We start from the raw sequence: 26,097 nt of genomic DNA, 5'->3' as shown, positions 1-26,097 counted from the left end.
CAGTATAATTCTTTTGGGAATGCCAGTATTTCAGCCTAGCAAAGAAAGAATGACTCATGTTGCCAGCTGCTACAAAGAGGTCGAATAAAACAAAGACTGAGAGGTAGCTATGGGTTTTGGCATTTATGAGAATCAAGAAAATTGTGGAATTAGAGCAGCAACTACAGCTACTCTTTCAAAAAATTTGCCTGGGAGGGGAAGATTATAGCAGCTAGAAGAGGATGCTAAATTGAAGGCCAGTTTTTCTTTTTTTTTTTTTTTTAAGATGTTATAGACTTCAGTACAAAAATATGTTGAGAACAAAAAGGCAGCAGAGGGGAAGATGACATTGATGAGGGAGGGGTGGTGGTAATTAATAAAGCAAGTTTCCTGAGAGTTTGGCAAAGGAACTTGGAGCAGGTAAGAAACTTAGTCTTAGAAAGAAGACTACTTCTGAGATAGAATGGAAAGAGAAAACTAAGTGGAAGTTGCTATATATTCACAACTGTCAGGGCTGGAACTTTCATTCCTTGTCAGCTTTCTCCTCAAGAGACAGTGATGCCAAAGAAAGACAGTTTCTGGGTGGTGAAAGAAAGGGGAGTAAATGTTTGGCATGGTTCAAGTGAATGATGGAAGAACACAGACACATGAAAGATATACTGAATGACCTTGAGAGTATTGAGGTAGGAAATGGGAGGTACATTCATTCTGCCTGGTTTTGTGATTCCCATTCTTATATCTCCCACCCTCAAGCACACTGGGTCTTGGTGTTAATCATGGAGAATTAGAGAGTTACAGGATTGATCTTTTCCATTAGTGGTTAGTACTAAGATAAATATGTCAGTGACAATAGATAAGGGACTTGAGAGTTTGTCAAAAGACTTAGTAGAAACCACTTTGGCTAAAATGTCATATTGTGGTTTTTAATTTTTTGAGAACCAACTTTGAGGACGGCCAAGATCAAGCCAGGCAAAAATTTATTTGGTTATAAATTGATTTTTATAAGAGTTGTTGCAGTAGCATGAGGAGCCTGATCAGTTAATTTATGTGGGCTGTACAGGGCAGGCCAACTTGACCAAATATAAATAACTTTCCCATGCATTATTGGTATATGTTTTCTCAGCTTTTGACTTAAAAGTATTTGAAATTCTATAAGAAAAAATGACATAGTGTTTAGTTATTATTCACAACATTTTTTAAAGCTTAAATAGTTCATATTAGTCTAAAAAAATTTTTTTGGTATCATTAATATACACTTACATGAGCAACATTGTAGTTACTAGATTCCCCCCATTATCAAGTCCCCACCACATAACCCATTACAGTCACTGTCCATCAGCATAGTAAGAAGCTATAGAATCACTACTTGTCTTCTCTGTGCCTGTACTGCCTTCCCTGTGCCCCGCCCCCTATATTATGTGTGCTAATCGTAATGCCCCTTTTTCCCCTTATCCTTCCCTTCCCACCCATCCTCCCCAATCCCTTTTGTTACTGTTAGTCCATTCTTGGGTTCTGTGAGTCTACTGTTTTATTATGCTGTACAACAGTACATTATAATTTTGTGTTGAAAAAAAATTAAGCAATATTTTCTTTCATTTTTTCTTTACCAAGGTATTTCAGTGAAGAAATATTTAGGAAAATTTAAAGACTGCTTTTTTTAGTTAAGCAGATAGATGATATTTTATATGGCACACCAGTTACTTTGTGCCTACCTGTTTCAGTGTCATAAACTACAAATACATTTAAAATAGTTGTGTTCCTATTCCCCAGGAACATACTTTTTGTAAGTTGTCCTTTTTAGTATTTTTCTAGTTCTCCTTATTCATAATTCTTCTGTCTCTAAAGTGAATGAATGGTCATTTTTGTTAGGGACTCCTTAGTACAGACTAGTATTGGAGCCACATGCAGCTGTTATATTGGAACCTTTTCTTTCCACATTTTGTTGACCCTTACATTTTATTAATAACCTTATTAGATGTTAAGTTCTTTTTCATGGATTCTACTTCTTAAGTTTAGAGTGCTATTCTTGTAATATGCTAATCTGGTTACATTCTGAAATGGAGTCTACTAGTGATTATATTTTAAGTAACTTTGTTGCCTTAGGCACAGGCTTTAAATTGAATTTCTGTACAAATGTAGGGAAATAATTATTTTAGAGATGAACGTAATTCATTGTTAAGAATTAATTACTCATTTCCCCTTAGTGGAAAAATTTGACCAATAATGTTTTACAATATTGATATTAAAACATCAAGAGAAATACATATTTAAAGTTTATTATTTTCAATTTTAAACATCTTTATCTTAGAGGTTATATATAGTATACTGTAGATAGTTATTGGAAAAAATATTAAATGATTCTTCACTATTGGCATGTGTATAAAGATGAGCTATCAGTTTGAACATTAAACACGATTAATATATGAATGGTATGAATGTTTGGAGTAAATGTTTTAAGAAACATTTTGTAATGAAGTCTATTTTTTTTTTTTTTTTATTGAAGTGTCGTTAGTGTCTTATGTTAGTTTCAAATGTATATCACAGTGGTTCAACAATCCCCATGATCAACTTACACTGTGATTGCAAATTATTGTGCCCCTTTATTCCCACCCCCTACCCCTGCTCCCTGTACCTGTTCCAACCCATCCCCCTTGGTAACCACTAGTCACTTCTCAGAGTCTATCAGTCTACTATTGTTTTGTTCCTTCTGTTTTGCTTTGTTTTTATATTCCACAAATAAGTCAATTTATTTGTCTTACATTGTGTATATGTAACACATTTTCTCTATCTGTTCATCTGTTGATGGACACTTAGGTTGCTTCCATATATCTTGGCTATTGCAAATTGTACAGTGATTAACATAAGGGTACATATATCTTTTCGAATCAGGGATTTTGTTTTGTGTAATGAAGTTTTTCATAGAATACTTCCTAAAAAACAGGAAATTATTTGGTAGGAATTATGTATATTTTCCTTCAATTAAAAAGTAAAGTAATATCTGATACTGTGGAAATTTTTATGTGAATTTTTTAGTCCCCCTTGAAATTAGAATTTATAGCATCACTTTCAAATAAATTACTGACACAGTAATAATCACTGTCATCTTCATAAGGTATTTACATTTTTTAGAGCATTTTTTTAGAGGTAAGACTAAAACCCCCATTAGATATACACAATCGAATATTATTCAGCCATAAAAAGAAAACAAATCCTACTGTTTGCAACAACATGGATGGAGCTAGAGGGTATTATGCTCAGTGAAATAAGCCAGATGGAGAAAGACAAGTACCAAATGATTTCACTCATTTGTGGAGTGTTAACAACAAAGTAAAACTGAAGGAACAAAACAGCAGCAGACTCACAGACTCCAAGAAGGGCCTAGCAGTTACCAAAGGGAAGTGGTTAGGAAGGGTGGGTGAGGAGGGAGGGAGAAGGGGATCCAGGAGCATTATAATTAGCACTCACAATACAATTAGGTCATGGGTAAAGCAGTATAGTACGGAGAAGACAAGTAATGACTCTATAGCATCTTACTATGCTGATGGACAGTGATTGCAGTGGCGTGGGCCCAGGGGTGGGTACTTGATAATATGGGTGAATGTTGAAACCACAGTGTCACTCATAAGATTGTCTATCAATGATACCTTAATTTAAGAAATATGATAAGTAGGTGGAGCCCATTTATGAAGCTATGGTTAAAAATATGTTAACTATTGATAAAGGTACCTACTATGTAGTTTTGCTAGATGGTGGTGATAAGGGGAACATACTTGGCTTCAGGTATGGCTGAAACTAAAGGTTAATGATGTACATGCTAATAGCTTAATGACATTCTACTATGTCACTTTATAGCAGTATTACCATTCAGTAAATGCTGAAATCAGAAACACACCTAACTAGTCTTTAAGTATTTTTAGTTCTCTTTTATTGGTTTATCCTTGTGAGTGTGCCAGCAGTATTAAAAGCTAAGCCCCAGTTTTTCGTATTTTATGCCAGACACTTAACTGAGGTATAAAGTTTTTCCAATAGTTCTTAAGGTGGCCAGTCACTGAAATTCCTCATATAAATTCTCTTCAGTCAGAGAATGTTTTCCTATTGACGGCATATGTTCATAATATATGCACCAGTTGCAACTGAATCCCTGCCAAAAGAAAAAAAATTACCTGTACTGTGGAGCAAAAGGGAAGGCCCAGGGAGCACTTTGGCAGTTTTAACTGCCAGGAAGACAAATTGTGTCACAACTGGTGCCTGGGAAACCCATTAAGACCTCTTGGGATGACCAAATGAATGTAATTTGAGAATACAGCCTGGTGGCATTATGTGAAGACAAGCTGTTAGTACACAATGGTGTAGAAGCAAAGGAGCCAAATTTATCTGAAGGTGGGAAACGGTCATCTTAAACCAGGAAACTGCTGGTAGACCAAAAGCATCAAGTATTGTACTTGCTGCTTGAAAAATGAGAGAACCTAGAGGCAAAACTGAAATGTGGAGGCTGTCAGTTCTCCAAAAGAAACATTCTTAATTATGTAGAATCTGGGATAGTGCAGATCTGTATCATTTGGCTCTTTCTCCAGAAAACATTTGGGAGAAGACAGTGATTGTCATAGGTTTGCTGTAGATGTTGATAAGTAAATTACATTTTCAGGTTGGAAGGTGTGAATTTGCTTGGTGGGGCTCTTGGACTAAAATGACTCATTAGTGTGGTAGGAGTTGGGAGAATGTTTTATTATTTTGACAACAGATCAAAAACATCTAAACTGCTCTTTGTATATAGAAGTATATGGGTGGATGTTGCCTCAGACCAGGCAGCAGTTACCATTTACAGCATACATTTCCCTAGTCTAATCCTTCTTTCATCATTTCAACTCAAAATAGACTCTTAAATGTATTGGCCAAGAGTTATGAGGATTAAAGCACACCTTCCTCTGAGACAAGAGGGAAAGAGAAGTGTATGTATAAAATTCTAAATGGAAAAAGTAAAATTTGAGTAGTGTAGTCAGTCCTCAATCTTCTCAAAGAATGAAGCAAAGTAATTGACAGGTTGAAAAATGAAGGTGGCAGGCAGCTTGAAAATATGAAGAGAGTGGAAAAGGTGCAGTTGGAGGTACAGGGCATATGATAGGGAATCTGAGGTAAAGAAAAGATTTTTGAGTATCCACAAGAGTTCTTCCTCCCTGGACCATTTTTATCCATCTGATCAAAATTTTTCCTACCCTTCAAGGCTTCAAATCTTTATTTCTTGAAAACGACCTTTCCATTTCTTGTCTCTTCTTCAAATTGTTTTAAAATTTTGCTGTATGTGCATTTTGGTGCTTATATTTGTTCCTGCTAGGCTACAAACTATTCAAAGACAGGGACAGTTTTTTATTAACATAGCTAGCCTTGGGATGACTCAATAAATACTTGTTGAGTGTAGGAAGAAGAAAGTTGCAGAAACAGGAAGTTGTATTAAGTAAGAATTTCTGCTGTAGAGGGAGGGACTGAGATAGATGCAAGAATAAGTGAATGTTATGGATGAGGGTAGTAAGGATTTGAGATTTTGAATATGCACCAGTTCCTAGTGATAGTAGAGGGATGTGTGTGTGTATGTGTGTGCATACATATAGACATGCCATATACATAACATATAAATGTGTAGCTAATGGTGCAGTTCAGTCATGACATGAATTTGTGTAACTGTGATAATCACTTCTTATTTTCTTTAAGTTCCTAATATTCTAAATTTCAAAGAATACACTTTAGACCTCTCAACTGAGAAACAAACATTCACCCACAGCATTCCTTTTTGTTTTCTGCCTCTGCTTTTCTTCAACATTTCTTAAAACTGCCTACTCCTCTCCATTCATGCTACCTAGCTTTTGTTTCAAGTCCCCATTACCTTATACTTAAACCACTGCCCTGAAATCTGCTCTTTGCATAGCCCCTAGAGGGTTTTCTCTAAAATACAGCATCCTTTTTTCAGCTGAAACCCTTTAGTGGTCTCTTCTATAGATAAAGTCTCCATGATCTAACTCTTGCTTAACCTTTCCTACCTGGACTCACCCCTCCCACCTGGACTCTGCCCTCTCTTGGGTTCTACATTCTCACCACATAGAGAGTTTTTTGTTTAACCTCCACCCCACCCTCCCAAGCATGCCACAGGCACTTACACATCCCACTTTGCTGTTACATTCTTTCTGATCCTTTATCCCTGCTGAAATAAGATCTCAGAATCTTAGCACCTCCCGTTTGCCTAGCTATCTCTTAATGATCCCTCAAGACTTTGTTCTGTATTTCCTCTAGGAAGACTTTCTTGAGCCTTATGTTTCTACGTATTCTTACAGAACTGTGTGTCTTTTCTTTGTACTTCCATGACACTCTGTTCACGTCACTCTGTTACTTGCCACATGTTTTCATTGTCACTATGATTCTCTTGCAAGATTTTTAACTCCATGGTGCCAGTGGCTGCCTGGTACTCTTTTGTCAGAACAAGGCTAGGATCATAATAGGCCCTGAGTAAATATTTGGTGGGTGAATAGATGATGAATACATGTTAATTTAGGCAAGCAGGGATGACTAGCATATGCCAGAAAGAAGAGCCATCCAGGTGCAAAAGCACAGAGGAGTAAAAATACTTAGTTTAGGAGTTCAGAATAAACTGAAGCATGAGGTGTGAGGTTGGAAGTGTCAAGATATGAGCCTAGACTGGTAGGTAGGGCCATGGTGAAAGGTTTTCTTTGGCCTTGCTGAAGAATTTCGTTCTTATCCTGAAGGCCCTGGAGAGCCATTAAAAGTATTTTAAATTGAGGACTGAAAGGTAGATTTAGAGTAATCCATTATTTCTAAGATGCCTATATTTCTTGAGTTTTAACATCCCTGAAATTTTAATACATCTTATAATTGACTATGTCTTATAGTTCTCATAGGCAACACTTCTTTCTTTCTAGTTAGGTGTTTAAGAGAATGGTGTATATTACAGTTGATGGCATATTAAATTCAAAGACATACAGCAAGTTTTTATTTTTATTTTTTTTTATTTTGGTGTCATTAATCTACAATTACATGAGGAACATTATGTTTACTAGGTTCCCCCCTTCACCAAGTCCCCGCCACATACCCCTTCACAGTCACTGTCCATCAGCGTAGTAAGATGCTGTAAAATCACTACTTGTCTTCTCTGTGTTGCACAGCCCTCCCCGTGCCCCCCACGCACTATACATGCTAATCGTAACGCCCTCTTTCTTTTACCTGCCCTTATCCCTCCCTTCCCACCCATCGTCCCCAGTTTAAAAAGTCATTCTGGCGCAGTGTAGAGGATGCCTTAAGAGCAGTGTCATACTGCAAGAAGGGAGAGTAGAGATAAACTGAACATAATCCAGAAGAGAAATACGAGGCAGTTGTGGCAAAGATGCAGTCATTTAGTCATTCAGATATTAAGTGTTTTCTATGTGCTAAGTAGGGGAATACATACAAGACACACAAAATAAAGTTTCTGGATAGAGTTACAGTTGATTGTAACTGGTGATAAGGACTGTGAAGGAAATAATGGAAACAGTAAGAGAGTAAACTAGGAGAAGCACTTCAGATAAGGTGATAATAAAAGCCGCCTTTGAGGAAGTAGTATTGAGCAGTACTTTAAAAGATGATAATGAGTCTTTCAGGTGAAGAACATATCCGAGTAGAAGAGCAAAGGCAAAAACTTGTGTGCAAGAAAGGGAGGAAAAATGAATTCAAAATTTTGGTCATATGCCAAAAAATAAACAAACCCACCTTGACTTTTATGTCACACCCTCTACAAAAATTAAGTCAAATGGATCATTAAACTCAGTGTAATAGCTAAAACCATAAAACGTTTATAAGAAAATATAGGAGAAAATCTTAGTCACCTTGGATTTGGAAAAGATGTATTAAGTAGGATAGAAGTACAAATGAAAGAAAAATTAATTCATTGAACTTATCAAAATTTAAGAAATCTTGTTCCTCTGAAGACTGGAAAATAAAAGATAAAAAGCTGCAAAACAGGAGAAAATATTTACAAAATGTATTTGTCAAAGGATTTATATCTAGACGATATGAAGAACTTTTAACACTCAGAGATGCCTATTTAAAAAATAGGCAAAAGATTTTAACAGACATGTTGATGCCAGGGTTCTTGTTCGTGGAGTTGAAGAATGAACTTAGCAAACACCTAAGGTAGGAGAGCCAGCAAGAGGCTTTTATTTAGAGATACAGTGAGAGAACAGAGCTCCTGGCTCATGCGAGGAGGGGACAAGAGAGTCCAGGGTGGTGCGTTGTCTCTAAGGAATATAGGCAGTTGAGTATTTTGGGGAACTGATAAAGGGCTAGGGGTGCAGACTTGTACCGTCTGCCCTGCCCCCAGGGTGGGCTGGGTTGTTGTCTATTTGCTAGAGCTGTTTATAGTTGAGATACAGTAAAGTCATGGGTTATGCTGAGGTACCCTTCTTTATTTGCAGAACACTCAGACATTCCAGGCCAAGTTGCTCCTGGCCTTTTGAGCTTTAACTGATCTCACTGAAGATGTCTATATTACTAGTCTGGTATCTTTACCCTAGAGAATTAGTGTGACCTTGACTTTGCATAATGCTTAATTTAACACAGAGTTTCCATAGGGACTTCTTTGTACATTGTTACGTTGTCTGACTGTAAATATCCTGCCTTGCTTTTCCCGGAGGCCCTCTCCCTACTCTGATTACACCCACTGTCCCTGTCTCAAAGTCACCAAGAAAATACATAGATGTCAAATAAAAGCACATGAAAATATATTAAATACTTTAGATATTAAGGAAATGCAAATTAAGAACACAGTGAGATGCCATTACATGCTCAAAAAGACTGATCAATCCAAATATTTGCAAGGATATAGAGCAACTGGAGCTCATACTATGCAGGTGGGATATAAAATGGTACAACCACTTTGGAAAACAATTTAGCAGTTTCTTTAAAAGTTAAACATTCACCTGCCATACAACTCAGGTTTTTACCTTTAAGAAATGAAAATTTATGTCCACACAAAGACTTACACACTTATGTTCAATGTAGCTGTGTTTTTAATAGCAAAAAAACAAAACCATTCAAGTGTCAACAGGTAAATGAATAAAAATATCGTAGTATACCCATATAATGGGGAAATATTGGGCATAAAAAGGAATAATCAACTAATATACTTATCTTAGATGAATCTCACTGAAGTTAAAAATGCTGAAGTTAAAAAGCCAAAGATATGATTCCATTTATATAAAATTCTAGAAAATGCAAACCAACAGTGATAGGAAGTAGATCAGTGGTGGCCTGGGGACCTGCCTGCTTTTCAGTCTCTAGCAGCCACCATTCTATTTTCTATTTCTGCAAATTTGACTACCTTAGGTATCTCATATAATTGAAACCATATAGTATTTGTCCTTTTGTGTCTGGCTTATTTCACTTAAAATAATGTCTTCAAGTCCCATCCATGTTATGGCATGTTTCACAATTTCCTTTTTTAGACAGATGAGTGGATAAACAAAATGTGGTATATACATATAGTGGAATATTATCTAGCCATAAAAAAGAATAAAGTACAGGCATACGTCATTTTATTGTGCTTCACTTTATTGCACTTCACAGATAATTACATTTTTTACAAATTGAAGGTTTGTGGCAACCCTGCATTGAACAAGTTTATTGGTGCCATTTTTTCAACAGCATTTGCTCACTTCATGTCTCTGTCACACTTTGGTAATTCTCACAGCAGTTCAAACTTTTTCATTATTTGTCATGGTGCTCTGTGATCAGTGATCTTTGATATTACTGTTGTAATTGTTTGGGGCACCACGAATGCACCCATATAAGACAATGAACTTAATTGGTGAATGATGTATGTGTCACTTGAAATCAAAAGCTAAAAATGATTAAGCTTAGTGAGAAAAGGCTGTTGAAAGCTGAGATAGGCCAAAACGTAGGCCTTTTGCACCAAACAGCCAAGTTGTGAATGCTAAGGAAAAGTTCTTGAAGGAAATTAAAAGTGCTACTCCAGTGAATACATGCGTAAAAAAGCAGAGCAGCCTTATTGCTGATACGGAGAAAGTTTTAATGATCAAGATAGAAGATCAAAGCATCCTAACATTCCCTTAAGTCATAGCCTAATTCAGAGCAAGACCCAAACTCTCTTCAATTCTTTGATGACTGAGAGAGGTATGGTAAGGAAGCTGTAGAAGAAAAGTTTGATGCTAGCAGAGGTTGGTTTGTGGGTCTAAAGAAAGAAGGCATCTTCATAACATAAAAGTGCAAGGTGAAGCAGCAAGTTATCCAGAAGACTTAGCTATCTAAGATAAATAATGAAAGTGGCTACATGAAACAACAGATTTTCAATGTAGATGAAACAACCTTCTATTGGAGGAAGATGCCATCTAGGACTGATAACTAGAGAGGAGAAGTCAGTGCCTGGCTTCAGAGCTGCAGTGGGGGGCGCTGACTCTTATTACTAAGAGCTAAAGTAGCTGGTGACTTTAAGTTGAAGCCAATGTTCTTCTACCATTCCAAAAATTCTAGGGCCTTTAAGATTTATTCTCTGTCTACTCTGCCTGTGCTCTGTAAATGGAACAACAAAGCCTGAATGACAGTGTAGCTGTTTACAGTGTGGTTTTCTGAATGTTTTAAGCCCAACTGTTGAGCCCTACTGCTAAGAAAAAGAGTTCCTTTCAAAATATTACTGCTCGTTTATAATGCACCTGGTCACCCAAGAGCTCCAATGGAGAAGTAAAGACTAATGTCTTTGTGCCTGCTAATGTAACATCCATTCTGCAGCACATGGTTCAAAGAGGGATTTCAACTTTCAAATATTATTTAAGAAATACATTTTTTAAGGCTATAGTTGCCATAGTAGTAATTCCATTGGTGGATCTGGGCAAAGTAAATGGAAAACCTTCTGGAAAGGATTCACCATTCTAGATGCCCTTAAGAACATTTGTGATTCATGGGAAGAGGTCAGAATATCAACATGAACTCAGGAGTTTGGAAGAAGTTGATTCTGACCGTCATGGATGACTTTGGAGGGGTTCAAGACATCAGTGAGGGAAGTTAATTATGTGGTGAAAATAATGAGAGAACTAGAGTTAAGTGAAGCCTGAAGGTGTGACAGAATTGCTGCAATTTCATAATAAAACTTGAACAGATGAGGAGTTGCTTTTTATGGATGAGCAAAGAAAGTGGTTTCTTGAAATGAAATCTACTCCTGCGAAGATGCTGTGAAAATTGTTGAAAGGACAACAAAGGATTTAGAATATTATATAAACTTAGTTGATAAAGCAGTGGCAACATTTTAGAGGATCGACTCCAATTTTGAAAGAAGTTCTGTGGGTAAAATGCTCTCAAACAGCATTGTATGTACAGAAAAATTGTTCATGAAAGGAAGGGTCAGTCGATGCGCATACTTCATTGTTGTCTTATTTTAAGTTGTCTCAGTCTTTAGCAGCTACCACCCTGATCAGTCAGCAGCATCAACATCGAGGCAGTACCCTCCACCAGCAAAATGATTACAGCTCATTGAAAGCTCAGGTGGTGGTTATTAGTCTTTTTTAGCAATAAAGTATTTTTTTACAGAGGTATGTACTATGTTTTTTTAAATGTTCCAATGCTATTGCATACTTCATAGACTACAGCATAGTGTAAACATAACTTTATATGCACTGGGAAACCAAAAAATTCATTCGATTCCCTTTATTGAAATATTTGCTTTATTGTGGTAGTCTGGAACCGAACCCCAGTGTTTCCAAGCTTTGCCTGTACACACACGTGCGGCCACATGGGTAAACCTTGCAAACATACTAAAAGGAAGAAGCCACACACAGAAGAGTACATATTACATTGTTCCATGTATATGAAATATTCAGAATAGGCAGATTATAGAGATAATGCAGATTAGTGCTTGACAAGGGCTGGGCAGGGAGGAAATGGGGAGTGACTGCTTAATGAGTGTAGACAGGGTTTCTATTTAGGGTGGTGAAAATGTTCTGAAACTGACTAGTGGTGATGGTTGCACAGCATTGCATATATACTAAGTGCCACTGAATTGTACATTTTTAATGGTTAAAAAGTTAAAATTTATGCCATGAGATTTCACCACAATTTTTTTTTTAAACTCAGTACAACAAGAAGTTACCTCTTTGGCAAACTAGCACTGGATCTGACAAGTGGTGTTACTAACACAATTTGAGGGTTATTGTACCTTATTATCTGAAAATTTTCCTATGGAGTTTCAAAAAATAAATACAGTAGTCTCCATATTCCTTCTGAATCATTCTGTCTGTGATCAGGTCTAGGAGTCTCTGCATTAAGGAAGTCCATTAGATTATTGTGATACAAGTGGTCCCAGTAGCTTATTCTTGTTAAAAATGTGGTATTACACCATCAATGTATGGAACACTCCACAGTGCCAAATGTTTTTCTTGTGTGCATGTGAGAGAACTAAGTGCAAAAATTCAAAACTATTCTCTATTCCCAAATCTTTAAATAAACTTGCTCTTTAGAGGATGTGGCTCTATTATCTTGGGACTTTGAGTCTTCCTGACCATACCAACATACCCATCACATATTTATTCCAGTCCTTCTAGATTATAAATTAAGAAAGCAGAGGTTACCTTACATATTTACGCTTTATTTATGTGGAATAACATTGTAAGATTAAACATTTACAGTTCTAGGATTTCTGATTATTTAATTTCAATAGAACCTTTGTATTTTTGAAAAGTAATGACATGGGGATTTGTGGTTTACTTGAGGTACAACTTTTAAGTTGTGTGCTTTAAAGCTGCTATGTGTAGAGAGCAAGCCACTTAGAGAATGAGCCTATTTAGCGATTTAGCATGGCTTTTCTGTATGTCTGTTTGGATGAGATTAAATCTTCAGGCAGTAATATTTATGCTGCATAATGCCAGGGCAACCTGCTTACTAGTTCTGAACACTGATGGACTTAATTTTTTAAACTACAATCTTTGAGGAATATACTGACATTTGATGTAAAAATATTTTTCTTAACCACTTTCAGCCCAGCCAGGTCTTCGAGAAGCTATTTCCATGTCCTGTATAACCAATGGGAGTGGTGCAAACAGAAAACCAAGTCACACCAGCTCTGTTCCAGTTGCAAGAAAAGAAACTTTTTCATCTGCTGCTAAAAGGTATCCATTTGTGGGGATGGGGATGGGTGAGCTAATATTGAATGTGATAATTCAGCCTTTTTTTTTTAAAGAATATGAAATAGAGCTGTGTGGAATTCAAGTGAGCATGTCCTTTGAATTCTTTATCTCTGAATCTGGAGACTTCCAGTCTACTCATTCAGTTTTCATTCATCGTACCTACCAAGTTGTATGAGGAAGCTTTTGTTTCTTATCAAAGAAAAAAGGTGGCTTCCTTTCCTGGTTTGGTTTTGTTTCTTTTTTAATAAGCATTTGTTGATGAGGTAAGCATCACTATATTTAACATAATTATATAAGTGAATTTTCCATAGCAAGTGATACAGTTGATACAGCATTTTTTAAAAAGAGAATTAGAATCTTCAGTATATTTACATTAGCAGGAGGTTAAACACTATTATAACTTTTATTCTTTAACTGTGACTATAAAATTAAGACAGTTCAACATATTATAATATTGTTTTGTGTATGTATATGTTACAGGATGGTAGTCAGGAGGGCAGTGAAAAGTACTGCAGTATAAACATTTCAGTGGATCACAGATTTATATTCTACATGTTCTTTTCATCAATGAATTAATCTCTTGTTCCAATAAAACTGCTTACAGAATTTTTCTTCCACTTTTGTGTAATTCTTAACATGTATTTTTGGAGAGACCATAAGAGATCAACTACATAATCTTAAACTGTTTTCTTCAAAGAATGATTGAGGGGAAACCTTAAGTAATAGAAAAAAATTTAAGTATACTGATGGAAAATGGTTGCCTCAATAAACTAATTCCAGAAACTAAACTTTTTAACACTGTGGATTTATAGGTGTTAAACAAACTTGTGGCTATAGAAATACTGAAGAAATGACAAGACCTTTAGGCCTTTTAAAAGGCCCTTCTAGAATTCAGTGTCTTTGAAGTCATTGTCATTATAAAATCTAGACTTTCTCCTCCAAAGCATACCAAAATATATTACCTGTGCTCCACTTTCAGAAGAAAAGGACAAATTGTAGAAAAACAAATATATAGTGGAAATTTTTAATAAACTTCCTTGTATCCAGTGATAGTTTGGATTCAGCCTATTTTCTTACATACCTATAGATCTGTACAGTGATCAGTATTATGCACCATACAGTCTAAACAGTCTATGACCAGCTGAGTTTGCTACTCTGTGTTGCAGGGGCTCTATACTTTAAAGTACCCAGGTGGAAAATCTCTTTTAAGTGGTACTGGGCCCACATTATTATAGAGACCTAAACATTCAAGATAGTTTGAAGAACAAGAAATAAGTAATTTCTAACTCAGTTTTAAATTTCAAAGTTGATTTGGTATTTTTGAGGTAGAATGTGTTTCTGAGCACATACTCTTAGAAAGTGAACATGAATTAGTCAGTAAAGGCCCAGTCTGAAGTCAGAAGGTATCAGAACTGAATCAGATTAAGAAATGTCACTGTAAAACTTATATTTTAACATTTTAAGTTATATACACTATGTATATGTTTAAAATGTTCTTAAACATACTTCCTTGTAGATTATATACCTTTTAGTCAAATTACAAAATGTCCCTTAATGTGTAGACAATTGATAGTTCTCTGTCTTTCAACCCAGAGTTCAAGTCTTCATTTCCATCTGCTTTATTATATTGTCAAAAATATTTGTGCAGTATTAAGGATTCTTAACCAATGTGATTGGCAATAGCAGATGCTTTCATTAATCAAGAGTCATAGTGTGGAATTATAACAATTTATACATAAATATTTAAGTATTTCATTTTAACTTAAAACATACTCACATATATTCTTTCGTCAATGTTTTTATGAAAATCTGAGCTTCCCACCCTCTTTTTAAGTATGCATCTCTGATTAGATTCCTTATTGACTGTCTTCCAACACCCATAAATCACTTTTTATAATTTTTCATTCTATTTTTAAAGATAGAGTAAGAAATTTAAAACTCTTGCAAAACAATATTAATTAGAACTTATCTCTTTTTCTGTGACTTTTTTCTCAACCTTTTACAATTGTCTCACAAAATTTAACAGCAGTTTTTTAGTAACTAATTTTTGTGAAATCTTTCCAGACAACTCAACTTAGTTTTCATGGAGATTACAGTTCTTTTTTCTATGTATATTTTGTCAGTTTTCTTTGTATTTAATTAACTTACATAATTAAAATAAGTACAACTGACATAAACAGGTACAAGGAAAAAAAAAACAATTGACTTTTGGCAAGTTTAAAACTCAACTGGAACAGAAAGAAGTACACAGAAGAAAGGGGAATTAGAGAATAACCTTCTAAATGTGAGCATTTAGTGTGCCTTGGGAGTCAGTATGTTTTACAGAGGTAATGGAAAGTGTCACTAATGCTCTGATTTGGGTAAGCTGGAGTTAGTTAAAAGAGTTCTGTTGTCCCGCAAAATCTGCCAAGATGGCAAAATGCATTAATGGCTATTTTGGTCTAAAGGGGCAGTCTTCCCAGGATATGCCTTAAAATTCTTGTAAATTCTTCACTGAAGATTTTAATAGCTTCCAGATTTTTCAAAGAAATATTTTCATTATTAAATGACAGCAGTGTTGTAAGTTGAATGATTTAGGATTTTGAATTATATAATCACTTTTTCAGCCATTTGATTTTTTCATTTATTTAAATATATGTTGTTCCATGTTATACTTTATTTTACAGTGGTACAGAAAAAAAGAAAGAAAAACCACAAGGACAGAGAGAAAAAAAAGAGGAATCTCATTCTAATGATCAAAGTCCACAAATTCGAGCATCACCTTCTCCCCAGCCCTCTTCACAGCCTCTCCAAATACACAGACAAACTCAAGAAAGCAAGAATTCTACTCCCACCAAAAGGTTTTAATTGTCCCCAAGTATAGAGTTAGGGAATGGTTGTAATGATACCTAAATTCTGTGACTTCAGAAAAACTTGGCTATCCATGATTCCAAGAGAAAATAATCTAGTGGCTTTTTTCCCCCTTCTTTGTTTCTATAATTTTTAGCACATTGGGGGATGAAGATTTAAGAAAAAGATTCTCAATTAAACCTGGGGGAAAAAAACTTAAGTTATAAACAATTTGATGAAAAGAAGGCAGAAATAACCTGCTGGAAATTATACTTTTATAATAAAGTTATAGAATTTTTAAAATTTATATATAACTACATAAACTGATAGATGTGGAAAATTACCATATGTAATTATCCTCACCATATTTTGGCATCATTACGACCTTCAAATGGCAAGGGCCTTTTTCAGCAAATGGCTGTTGTGACTGCATCTCAATTTAAGTTTTGGGTTTTGGGAGGATAAGTTCTTGCTTGAGTACTCAGAGAAACAAACCCATTTCATCTGGTCTTTTCTATGCTGAGGGCTTGCGTGAGGGCTTCTCTCTGTGTCTGTAATAATTAATATTTTAAAGTTATGAGAGAGGCAGAAGGGAGAAACATTCTAACAATGTGTGTGAGCCTAAATCGGGGATCTAAACCTGCATGCTGGGAGTTCAGTGCTACAGCTGCCTTGTAATCAAAAATTTAGACCAACTTAATGAAATTTGCCTGCTCTAGAAATGCTGATTCAAGCTTTATGATTAGGTGTAGATACATTTATCATCATACTTCTGCTTAGAAATCTTAGGAAAATATTAAACCATTCCCAGAACTGGCTAGGATTTTAAGTAAAATAAACAATAACCATTCTTAAAAGATTTGTAATATATTTTTATTTGATCAGTTTAATATTTTGCCTCAAATCTCCAGAGGGAATTTGAGAAAACAATACTACATTCGATTGATGCATGTTTAACATTTTTTAAATGCTTTGTGTGTCTCACGCAGATTCTTATGCTATCTAAATGGTTTGTAATTCTTCTGTCTGGTCTCATGTGGAGTTCCTCTTGGATACAGCTTATTAATGTTATGCAACATTGGATTGTGTATGGTTTAAGGTGGCTTTTTATAATCAGTTTTTAAGGTTCTGATTTGACTTGGTATCTTCTTTGTCCCAGATCTTTTTTTCAGCTTCTTAAAGGGCTCCAGGACATAAGCTTGCCATTCTGAATTGCTCTTTGGACACTATTGCAGGAAGGATTGAAGACTGGATGAGTTGTAGGGTAGTTAGCAATGCAGCCAAAAAATCATTTATAAGTCAAAATATTGCAGTTAGAAATATATCCACGTTGATAATAAAACATTCTTGTGTTAAGTCATGTTCATTTATTTTGCATTATGGGTAAAACTGTCTCTGAAAGCTATAAATAAGAGTTTTACTCCTAGTCCTGCAATTTTTTAGAAATTGTCATTTGTACCATACATAATTACATAAGGACATAAAAAAAATGAAAGTAGCAGCCTTGTAATGACAATGAAAAACTACAGGTTCTTTTTCACAAATTCACACAATTTCACAAGCTTTGAGAAATATTTTACCCAGAGATTTATGCAAATTGTTTTTTCTATTTACAAAAGTATATATTTTTTAATCAAGTAATATTTGTTCTGGTAAATCTTCTTATATAGAAAATTATAAAACAGACCATACATAATTGCCTTGTTTAACTCCTTCACTCATCCAGGCAGAACCTTTCAACTAATCCTTCCTTCTCTTTTCTGAATTAGCTTTAAGGAAATGTTCATTGCTGCCTTTATGTTCTACTTAAACTGTCAGTCACATGTCATTGCTACTTACAGAACTTTTCCCTAAGAAATTAATGTGTTTCTTCCAGCATAAAACGACTGCCACCAGCTGAAAAGTCACATAATTCATGGGAAAGTTCAGATGATAGTCGTAATAAATTATTGAGGGCAGTTTCAGCATCAAAATTAATCTCAAAAGTGATAAAAACAGACAAGTAAGTATTATACTTTATCTGTTATATCTGAAAGTTAATAATTCTGAGACTCATGCTTGCATGTACAATTTTATATGCCTGGTTTGAGTAATTTTTTAAAAATCTGTAATTTATATGTTTTTTTCTTCTAAGTGTTCTTAAAAAAAAGTCTTCCTGTTAATGTTCCCCATCTCAAATAATAAATATCCCATAAATTTTTAATATTTTTCATAAGTTCTTTCTAAGCTTTCACTGTTAGGTAATTTTATGGAATATTTATTGTTTTATAAAACAGTTTATATTACAAGTTAAAACCAGTGAGAAATTTGTAAGATTATTGATGTCTGAATTTCACTTCTAGAGATTGATCTGGGGTGTGGCCTAGGCATTGAAGCTTTTACAATTTCTTCAGGTAATTCTGATGGTCAGCCAAATAAAATTATTAAATAAATGTCTTTGAATTCCTTTTGTAGGCATAAAGATGTCATCATCAACCAAGGTAAATTAAAAATCCTTTAAAAAAATATTTATCTTTTCTACTTCAGTTAAATTTTTGATAATTGATAAGAATATTGACTTATTTTCATTGTGTATTTTAGTAATCAGAGAAGTGAGTTATTGTAGTCATTTAAGAAAAATGCCCAATTTTTATTGTAAGATTTGTCATTTTTGTCTCAACCAGCAAAAATGTCAACCCGTGACAAAAACAGCCAAGGTAAGAATAAGCTACACAGTTGGTCGCCTTCTAAGTTAATTTCTTCTCGGATCTCTTATTTGGCTTTTCGTTATTTATACTGCTTTGCTGTCCTTTTAATAAAGGAAATACGGTAATTTGAACTAGTGACTCCAACTACTTTCCTAAAAATTCATCTTATTTCTCTGAGCTCTGATGATTTAAGATGAACAGTAGAAATAAACATGTCATTTCCAAGAGAAAGAAAATACTAAAGAGAGTTTCCCCTTAAAAAAAAAAAGATTGATAAACTTTAACTTAATTTCCTGTCTTGCCAACTTCATTACAGATAATCACTCATTTCTTGAAGCTAAGACTGAAAATATAATGAGTCCAGCAAATCCATTTCCTCTTAAATTTTTCTTTTACGTTAATTGTAATTTCTGGCTACTTGCTGTTGTTGGCTTGTTCTGATCAAAAAAGGAGAGCAGACTTTCTATAAATGTGTATTTAATTTTATTGCAAAGTAGGTTAAGTTTTATACATCAGTTTTACATTCTCCTTAGATAGCCTGTAAATTTAATTGAAGCATGCTATTCTACATGAAAGCATGTCCTTTCTGTGCATGCTTTTTATAGCTTATGTGTCATATTTATCATTATTTTCTGGGCTATTATATTAACCAGATACACTGTGGTTAAAATTTTTGTTAGAGATTCAACTTGATTCCTGTGGATTTTCCTTTTGATGATTCTAGTAAGAAAAATGTTTATTTGTAATCTTCCTTGGATCATTTGTTTTCACTTAAGAATTTTAAATTAAGTTGATTTTTCCTGTCTTTCTTCTCCTTTATAATTTAACTATAGATTAAGTAATGGTTGGAATACTTTAAGGAAAAAATGAAATTTTATTTATAAAGGCAATTCTGAGAATATATCACAACACTTCTTAAAAGTATAAGTAGTGATATACAGTGGAAAGAGCAGTGAATGGGTAGTCTCTGTGTTCAGTCCTGGCTCTTCTGCATAGTAGCCTTGTGACCTAGGCAAAATGACAAATGTCTCAGAGTAGTTTTCTAATCTGAGAATAATAACTATAAAGCTATGTCACATGACTGCTGAAGGATGAAATAATATATATAAAAGTACTTCAAAAATAGAAACACCGTAACTATAAAAAGGTACTATTACTGTGTTTTGCTAAAGAGCTCAAATTTTACACAATCTTTATAGGTTAAATGAGAAAGGGCTGCCTGCCTCTTTCTCATGTTGTGGTATGTTCCTTCAAAGGCAAAAGGAACTTAAGGTTAGTATATAATACATGAGTGGTTTGTGTTGGTAACAATTTTCAAAACCATTCAGGTAAGCAGATAAATAAATGTACTTAAAAGGGCAGGGTTTTGCTACAGAAACATCCTAAGCAGGGTTTCAGCCAGTCTCTGGGAAGAAGGATGGAATGAAAATCTGGAAAAGGATATAGAAAAATATGTTAAATTATGTTACAAGAATTTTACCTCAAAAAGATTGCCCCAGATGTTGGAATTTAGTAATGTCAAATGTGGATTGCAGTAAGCCTTATTTTGGAATCTATTCCTTTGGCCCTTTAATCAGCTATATCCTGTCTGGATAGACTCTATCACTAGAGGATACATTCAAGGAGAACTTTTGTGCTTCCGCCTATTAGACATTTCAGGACTGGCAGAGATTGAAGCAGAACCTACAGAAAGAAGTAAATGGATTCCAAATAGTTCGGGTAGGGTAGGGAGGTAAGGAACAAAAGGAATCTATGAAGACTAGCTGGAGCAATTAAGTAAGAGGCATCTACTAAAATAAGGAATATTTGAGAGGAAGAGAGGTGTGCCAAAGAATAAGAGTTTGGTTTTGGACATTTACACTTGAGCTGTCTATAAATCTTAATCTACTTATAGAGAGATGTAGCAAGCAGTGTAGTATAGGTGTTTCATGTATTTTGGAGTCCAGAGACTGGTTTCATTATTTACTTGGCTGTGTGACCTTAAGCAGGTTACTTCACCTTCTGAAGTCTTTGTTTTCTCATCTATGATTGAGACAATAAATCTTCAAAGGGTTATTATAAAAATTTAAGATGATAAGTGGTTTACACATAGTATCAAATAAATTTTAGTTAACATATATGAGTCTAGCAGTAAAGCCTTGCATTTAAATATATTGAATAAGATGAAAAGACCATTAAAAAAGGATCTTCATTTGATAGATATTGTAGATACATTTTAAAAGTTTGATACTCGTTTTGCATAGCATATTTTACAACACATTTTCTTATACTTTGTCTTAATCCAAAATATCTGCTTTAAATATTAATCCAAAAAATATATTTGATCACTTTTAAAAGTATGATTTATTAATTTATTTAGCTCTTTTTTGACAATGACAGTTGTGACTTGCTCCAAGCCATCTGCTTTGATTTGGGAAGAAGACTATTTACATTTGGTACATTTTAGGTGAGTGGTAGCAGGGAAAACTTTGCCTGGAAGGCCTATATCCTTCAGCCACAGCAGAATAGGAGAAGAGCTACAAAGCTGCATATTCTGATCATCACTTAGAAGGAAGAAACTGTTGTTGAAAGCAGTAGGAGGTGGAACGGGATGTACGCATCAATCTGAGGCCCTGTGTGTGAGCAAAGACAGGTTATACCACTAAGAAGAGAATCTTACTGACTTAGATCTTTATGTACACTCAAATCCCTAAAACCCAAACCCCTTTACTTTCTCCCTAGCTCTGTTGGATTCTGCTCCCATCACAAGAGAAATAAAGACTTAGCATATTAGGTTAAAACCATGAATAGGTTTTCCTGTAGGACTGCTTATTGTTTGATGTAGCAGTTAGGTTCTAATACACTACTATTCACTTGACAAGTTGTTGATAAAGTTTTTTGAGCTAATTTGGAGAACTACAGAACTTTTCATAAAGTTATCCATTGGGGAAAATAGAAAATAGTCTGACAATTTTGTAATAAAATTACTACATCCTAGAAGCTCATTCTTATAACTATCAAGTATATTACATTTTTTTAAATATGGTAAATAAGTGTCACATCCCCATTTCTGGAGCAGAACCTGAATGTCCTCAAATTATTCCATGTTACTGGTTTATTAAGGCTTGAATAATCTTAAGTCATTTTTCTCTTAAACTCATGCTGCTTAAAATTAGCACACAATTAATTGGTTGTGTTGAGAACCTTTATGAGTCAGATCTCTACTGGATAGAAATCTGTTTGAGAAAAGGGAGCTCATCAATCACTAAATTACACTCGTACTTCCTCCTATAGTGCTACCTCACTGCTATAAGATTAAACTCATTCTTAACTACCAAATTGATGCAGTAATATCCTAATACAGGTGTATGTTGATGGAAGAACAGTTATTGTAACAATTGCAATGTCTTAGAAAAATAAGAAGTAATTCACTATTTCTTACTAGCTATCTAACTGTCCAAAAATGGCTTCAGATGAAAAATACTTTAAAAGTCATTTTAAAATACATACTGTCTAAAAACCTTCAGTGATTAGTTGCAGCCAAACAATCGTTCAAATAATCTAAAAATACATAATATAAACTCACTTTTCAAAGTAGGTGAAAAAAAAACTCTGAGTATCTTGTCATTTTAACAGCTGTTACAGTTCTGATATGTTTCTTTATCAGATATACATTTTAAACATTCATTCATTTAACAAATATTGGGTGGTTACTTTGTCAGGCCATTCTAGGTACACAAGGATATAGCAGTTACAGTATCTGAACTCTGTGGGATGTATATTCTGCATGTAAGAAACAAATATTTAATATGTCAGGAGGTAATACATACTGGTAAAGAATAAGAGTAGAGAATTCCTATTTTATATAAAGGGGGTAGGGAAGACATTTCTGATAAATTTTGCCACCTGAAAGAAGAGACATATATAGATAGCTGGAGAAAACAACTTCATAAGTAGAGAAACGTGGGCTTACATAAGCCCTGCTAGGGCTTTCTTGCTGTGTTGAGGAACAGCAAGGAGGTCATTAATTATAGTGTGCATACAACCTTGTATTTGTTACCATTACATTTATAAAATATAGATTCATTCTAAGCAACAGAAACTTCATTAGGTACCTCACTTAGGAAAGAAAAGCAAAGTGGTTTAGTGGAAAGAGTGTAAGAGAGTAAGCATCAGACCTAATCAGGTGGGAAGTACTTATATCACAGAAGCTTGAACAATCAGAATCCTACAGTGACTAAAAATATGAATGTAGGTTGAGGAGAAGCTCAAAATTCCATTTTCCAAAGGAAATTATGGGAAAAAATGAAACACTGTTCATCTGATAATAAATTTTTCCTTATGACTCTGAGACCTTGGGCCTCAGTTTCCTCATGTATAGTTAGGGTGAGACTAGCTGTTGCTAAGGGTCTCTTTGATAAACTTTTTAAAGCTTTTTCTTGCAGCCAATCAGTAATGGATAACAGTTCCCAAATATCTTCTAAACTTGTTTTTAATTTACCTTTTAAAGAATTTGAGTGCAGGTGCTTTTGTTTAATACCGGTGTTTTCTGACCCATTGGCTCTAGGCATGTTCCATCCCAAAACTTGCTCACACCTTTGTAAATTGAGCATTCTATCTGAAAGAATAGCTAAATTTTACCTATAAGAATATAGGATAGCAAGGGTCCTACAGACACTGTATCTTGTGTTACCAACTGAAAGGGAATATGTTGTCATTTGCTGAGACGGTGTGCAATTTGAAACAAACCAAAAACTACAGACAGAATCTTTCCTTGTTGTTACTTAGATGGTATCCAAAACATTGCAGTTCCAGAATTTAGGAAAAGGGTCCTGGCTTTAAGTCTGTTTTAGTGTGAATAAGCAAGATGCAAGAAACCAAATACAGCATTTCCAAATATATATATATACTCACTTCTAAAATTTAGATATTAGCCCATTTAAAATAGGTTGTATAAACATTACTTGGATCCCTAGGTCTGGGGTTTGTATGAGTATTCTCTCTGTTTTAAAAGGAAAGCCAAAAGGAGAACCGTTTCTCTGTTGGAGGTTTTTTAAAGCCGTGTAAAGCAACCATCTGAATTCTTGATGTTAGTAACAGTTTTCTAAATTAAAGTATGTTTAAAGTCTGTCCAATTTATATATATATATATATATATCAACTTCTAAGAATACATGTTCTTGATATCCTCTTTCTTGATTTTCAGCTGGAAAAAAAGCCCTTTTGGACACGGATAATATGCTTTTCATAAGAGAACATCGTGTTCTTGTGCTACTTATTTTATTCTGGCTAAAGACTTTTCATCCATACTGTATCTTCAAAAAAATAGGTGTAAGTTTAAAAAAAAGTTCTAAACCAGAAAAGTCTCCATTCCTCAAGCATGCCAGTTAACTGAGATAGCATAGTCAGAAATCCATTCTGTCCAGAATTGGCAATTAGACTCCATGATGTGTTGCTCACTCTGTCAGTTATTGTTTTCATGAAGCATTTTGAAAAATTCTTAAACTTGTAATTAGGCTTAGCAGAAAAGAGGTACAATTAATCAGTGACATATACCATGATTGCAAGAAAGGCATAGTAAGTTGTGTGCTACATTTTTTAACTATACTCATAATTGGTTTTCCAGGGAACAGTGTCACCAAAAATATTCTACTGATTATTTCCTTTAATAATGCATTTTAAACTTATAAAAGGTTTTGAAGTATTGTAATCTTTCTAAAAATGCATGCAAATAACCCCTAGACCAGATGGTTTCACTGCTGAATTTTATCAAACATTTAATGAAGACCTAATAACCATCCTCCTTAAAGTTTTCCAAAAAAGTAGAAGAGGATGGAATACTCCCAAACTCATTCTACAAGGCCAACATCACTCTAATACCAAAACCAGGCAGAGACACCACAAAAAAAATTATAGACCAATATCCCTGATGAACATAGATGCAAAAATACTTAACAAAATATTAGCAAACCGAATTCAAAAATACATCATAAAGATCATCCATCATGATCAAGTGGGATTCATCCCAGGGATGCAAGGATGGTACAATATTCGAAAATCCATCAGCATCATCCATGACATCAACAAAAAGAAGGACAAAAACCACATGATCATCTCCATAGACGCTGGAAAAGCATTTGACAAAATTCAACATCCGTTCATGATAAAACCACTTAACAAAATGGGTATAGAGGGCAAGTACCTCAACATAATTAAGGCAATATATGACAAACCCACAGCCAATATTATACTTAACAGGGAGAAGCTGAAAGCTTTTCCTTTAAGATCAGGAACAAGACAACTATGCCCACTCTCCCCACTTTTATTCAACATAGTTCTAGAGGTCCTAGCCACGGCAATCAGACAAAACAAAGAAATAAAAGGCATCCAGATAGCCAAGGAAGAAGTTAAACTGTCCCTCTTTGCAGATGACATGATACTATACATAAAAAACCCTAAAGAATCCACTCCAAAACTACTAGAACTAATATCTGAATTCAGCAAAGTTGCGGGATACAAAATTAATACACAGGAATCTATTGCATTCCTATACACTAACAATGAACTAGCAGAAAGAGAAATCAGGAAAACAATTCCATTCACAATTGCATCACAAAGAATAAAATACTTAGGAATAAACTTAACCAAAAAAGTGAAAGCCCTATACCCTGAAAATTATGGGACATTCTTAAGAGAAATTAAAGAGGACACTAATAAATGGACATTAATCCCATGCTCATGGATAGGAAGAATTAATATTGTCAAAATGGCCATCCTGCCTAAAGCAATCTACAGATTCAGTGCAATCCCTGTCAAAATACCTATAGCATTCTACAATGATCTAGAGCAAATAGTTCTAAAATTTATAGGGAGAGACAAAAGACCCTGAATAGCCAAAGCAATCCTGAAAAGGAAGAATAAAGCAGGAGGAATTATGCTCCGTGACTTCAAGCTCTACTACAAAGCCACAGTAATTAAGACAATTTGGTATTGGCACAAGAACACACCCATAGACCAGTGGAACAGAATAGAGAGTCCAGATATAAACTCAAGCATATATGGTCAATTAATATACGATTAAAGAGCCAAGGATATATAATAGGGAAATGACAGCCTCTTCAACAGCTGGTGTTGGCAAAACTGGACAGCTACATGTAACAGAATGAAACTGGATTACTGACTATCCCTGTACAGAGAAGTAAACTCAAAATGGATCAAAGACATGAATGTAAGTCATGAAACCATAAAACTCTTAGAAAAAAATATAGGCAAAAATCTATTGGACATAAGCATGAGCAACTTCTTCATGAACATATCTCCCTGGGCAAGGGAAACAAAAGCAAAAATGAACAAGTGGGACTATATCAAACTAAAAAGCTGTACAGCAAAGGATACCATCAGTAGAACAAAAAGACATCCTACAGTATGGGTGAATATATTCATAAATGACATAT

The 26,097-nt window shown here is 34.6% G+C and overlaps 1 protein-coding gene across 4 annotated transcripts in view; it reads left to right on the top strand.

Moving 5' to 3' along the window:
* Window positions 1–26,097, top strand: part of EML4 (EMAP like 4) — a 193,181-nt gene that overhangs the window by 93,649 nt on the left and 73,435 nt on the right. For 3 of the 4 annotated variants that reach the window (XM_036925586.2, XM_036925587.2, XM_057497260.1), the window contains 5 exons: window positions 13,001–13,130; window positions 15,815–15,988; window positions 17,854–17,979; window positions 18,432–18,457; window positions 18,641–18,673. In XM_036925586.2, the coding sequence (XP_036781481.2) occupies window positions 13,001–13,130; window positions 15,815–15,988; window positions 17,854–17,979; window positions 18,432–18,457; window positions 18,641–18,673 (489 nt within the window). The remainder of the gene's footprint in view (window positions 1–13,000; window positions 13,131–15,814; window positions 15,989–17,853; window positions 17,980–18,431; window positions 18,458–18,640; window positions 18,674–26,097) is intronic. The other variant, XM_036925585.2, reaches the window with a different exon arrangement.

This window comes from Manis pentadactyla, chromosome 2 (assembly GCF_030020395.1).
Source record: "Manis pentadactyla isolate mManPen7 chromosome 2, mManPen7.hap1, whole genome shotgun sequence".
Taxonomy (NCBI): domain Eukaryota; kingdom Metazoa; phylum Chordata; class Mammalia; order Pholidota; family Manidae; genus Manis; species Manis pentadactyla.
This window is presented reverse-complemented; position numbering and strand designations above follow the sequence as displayed.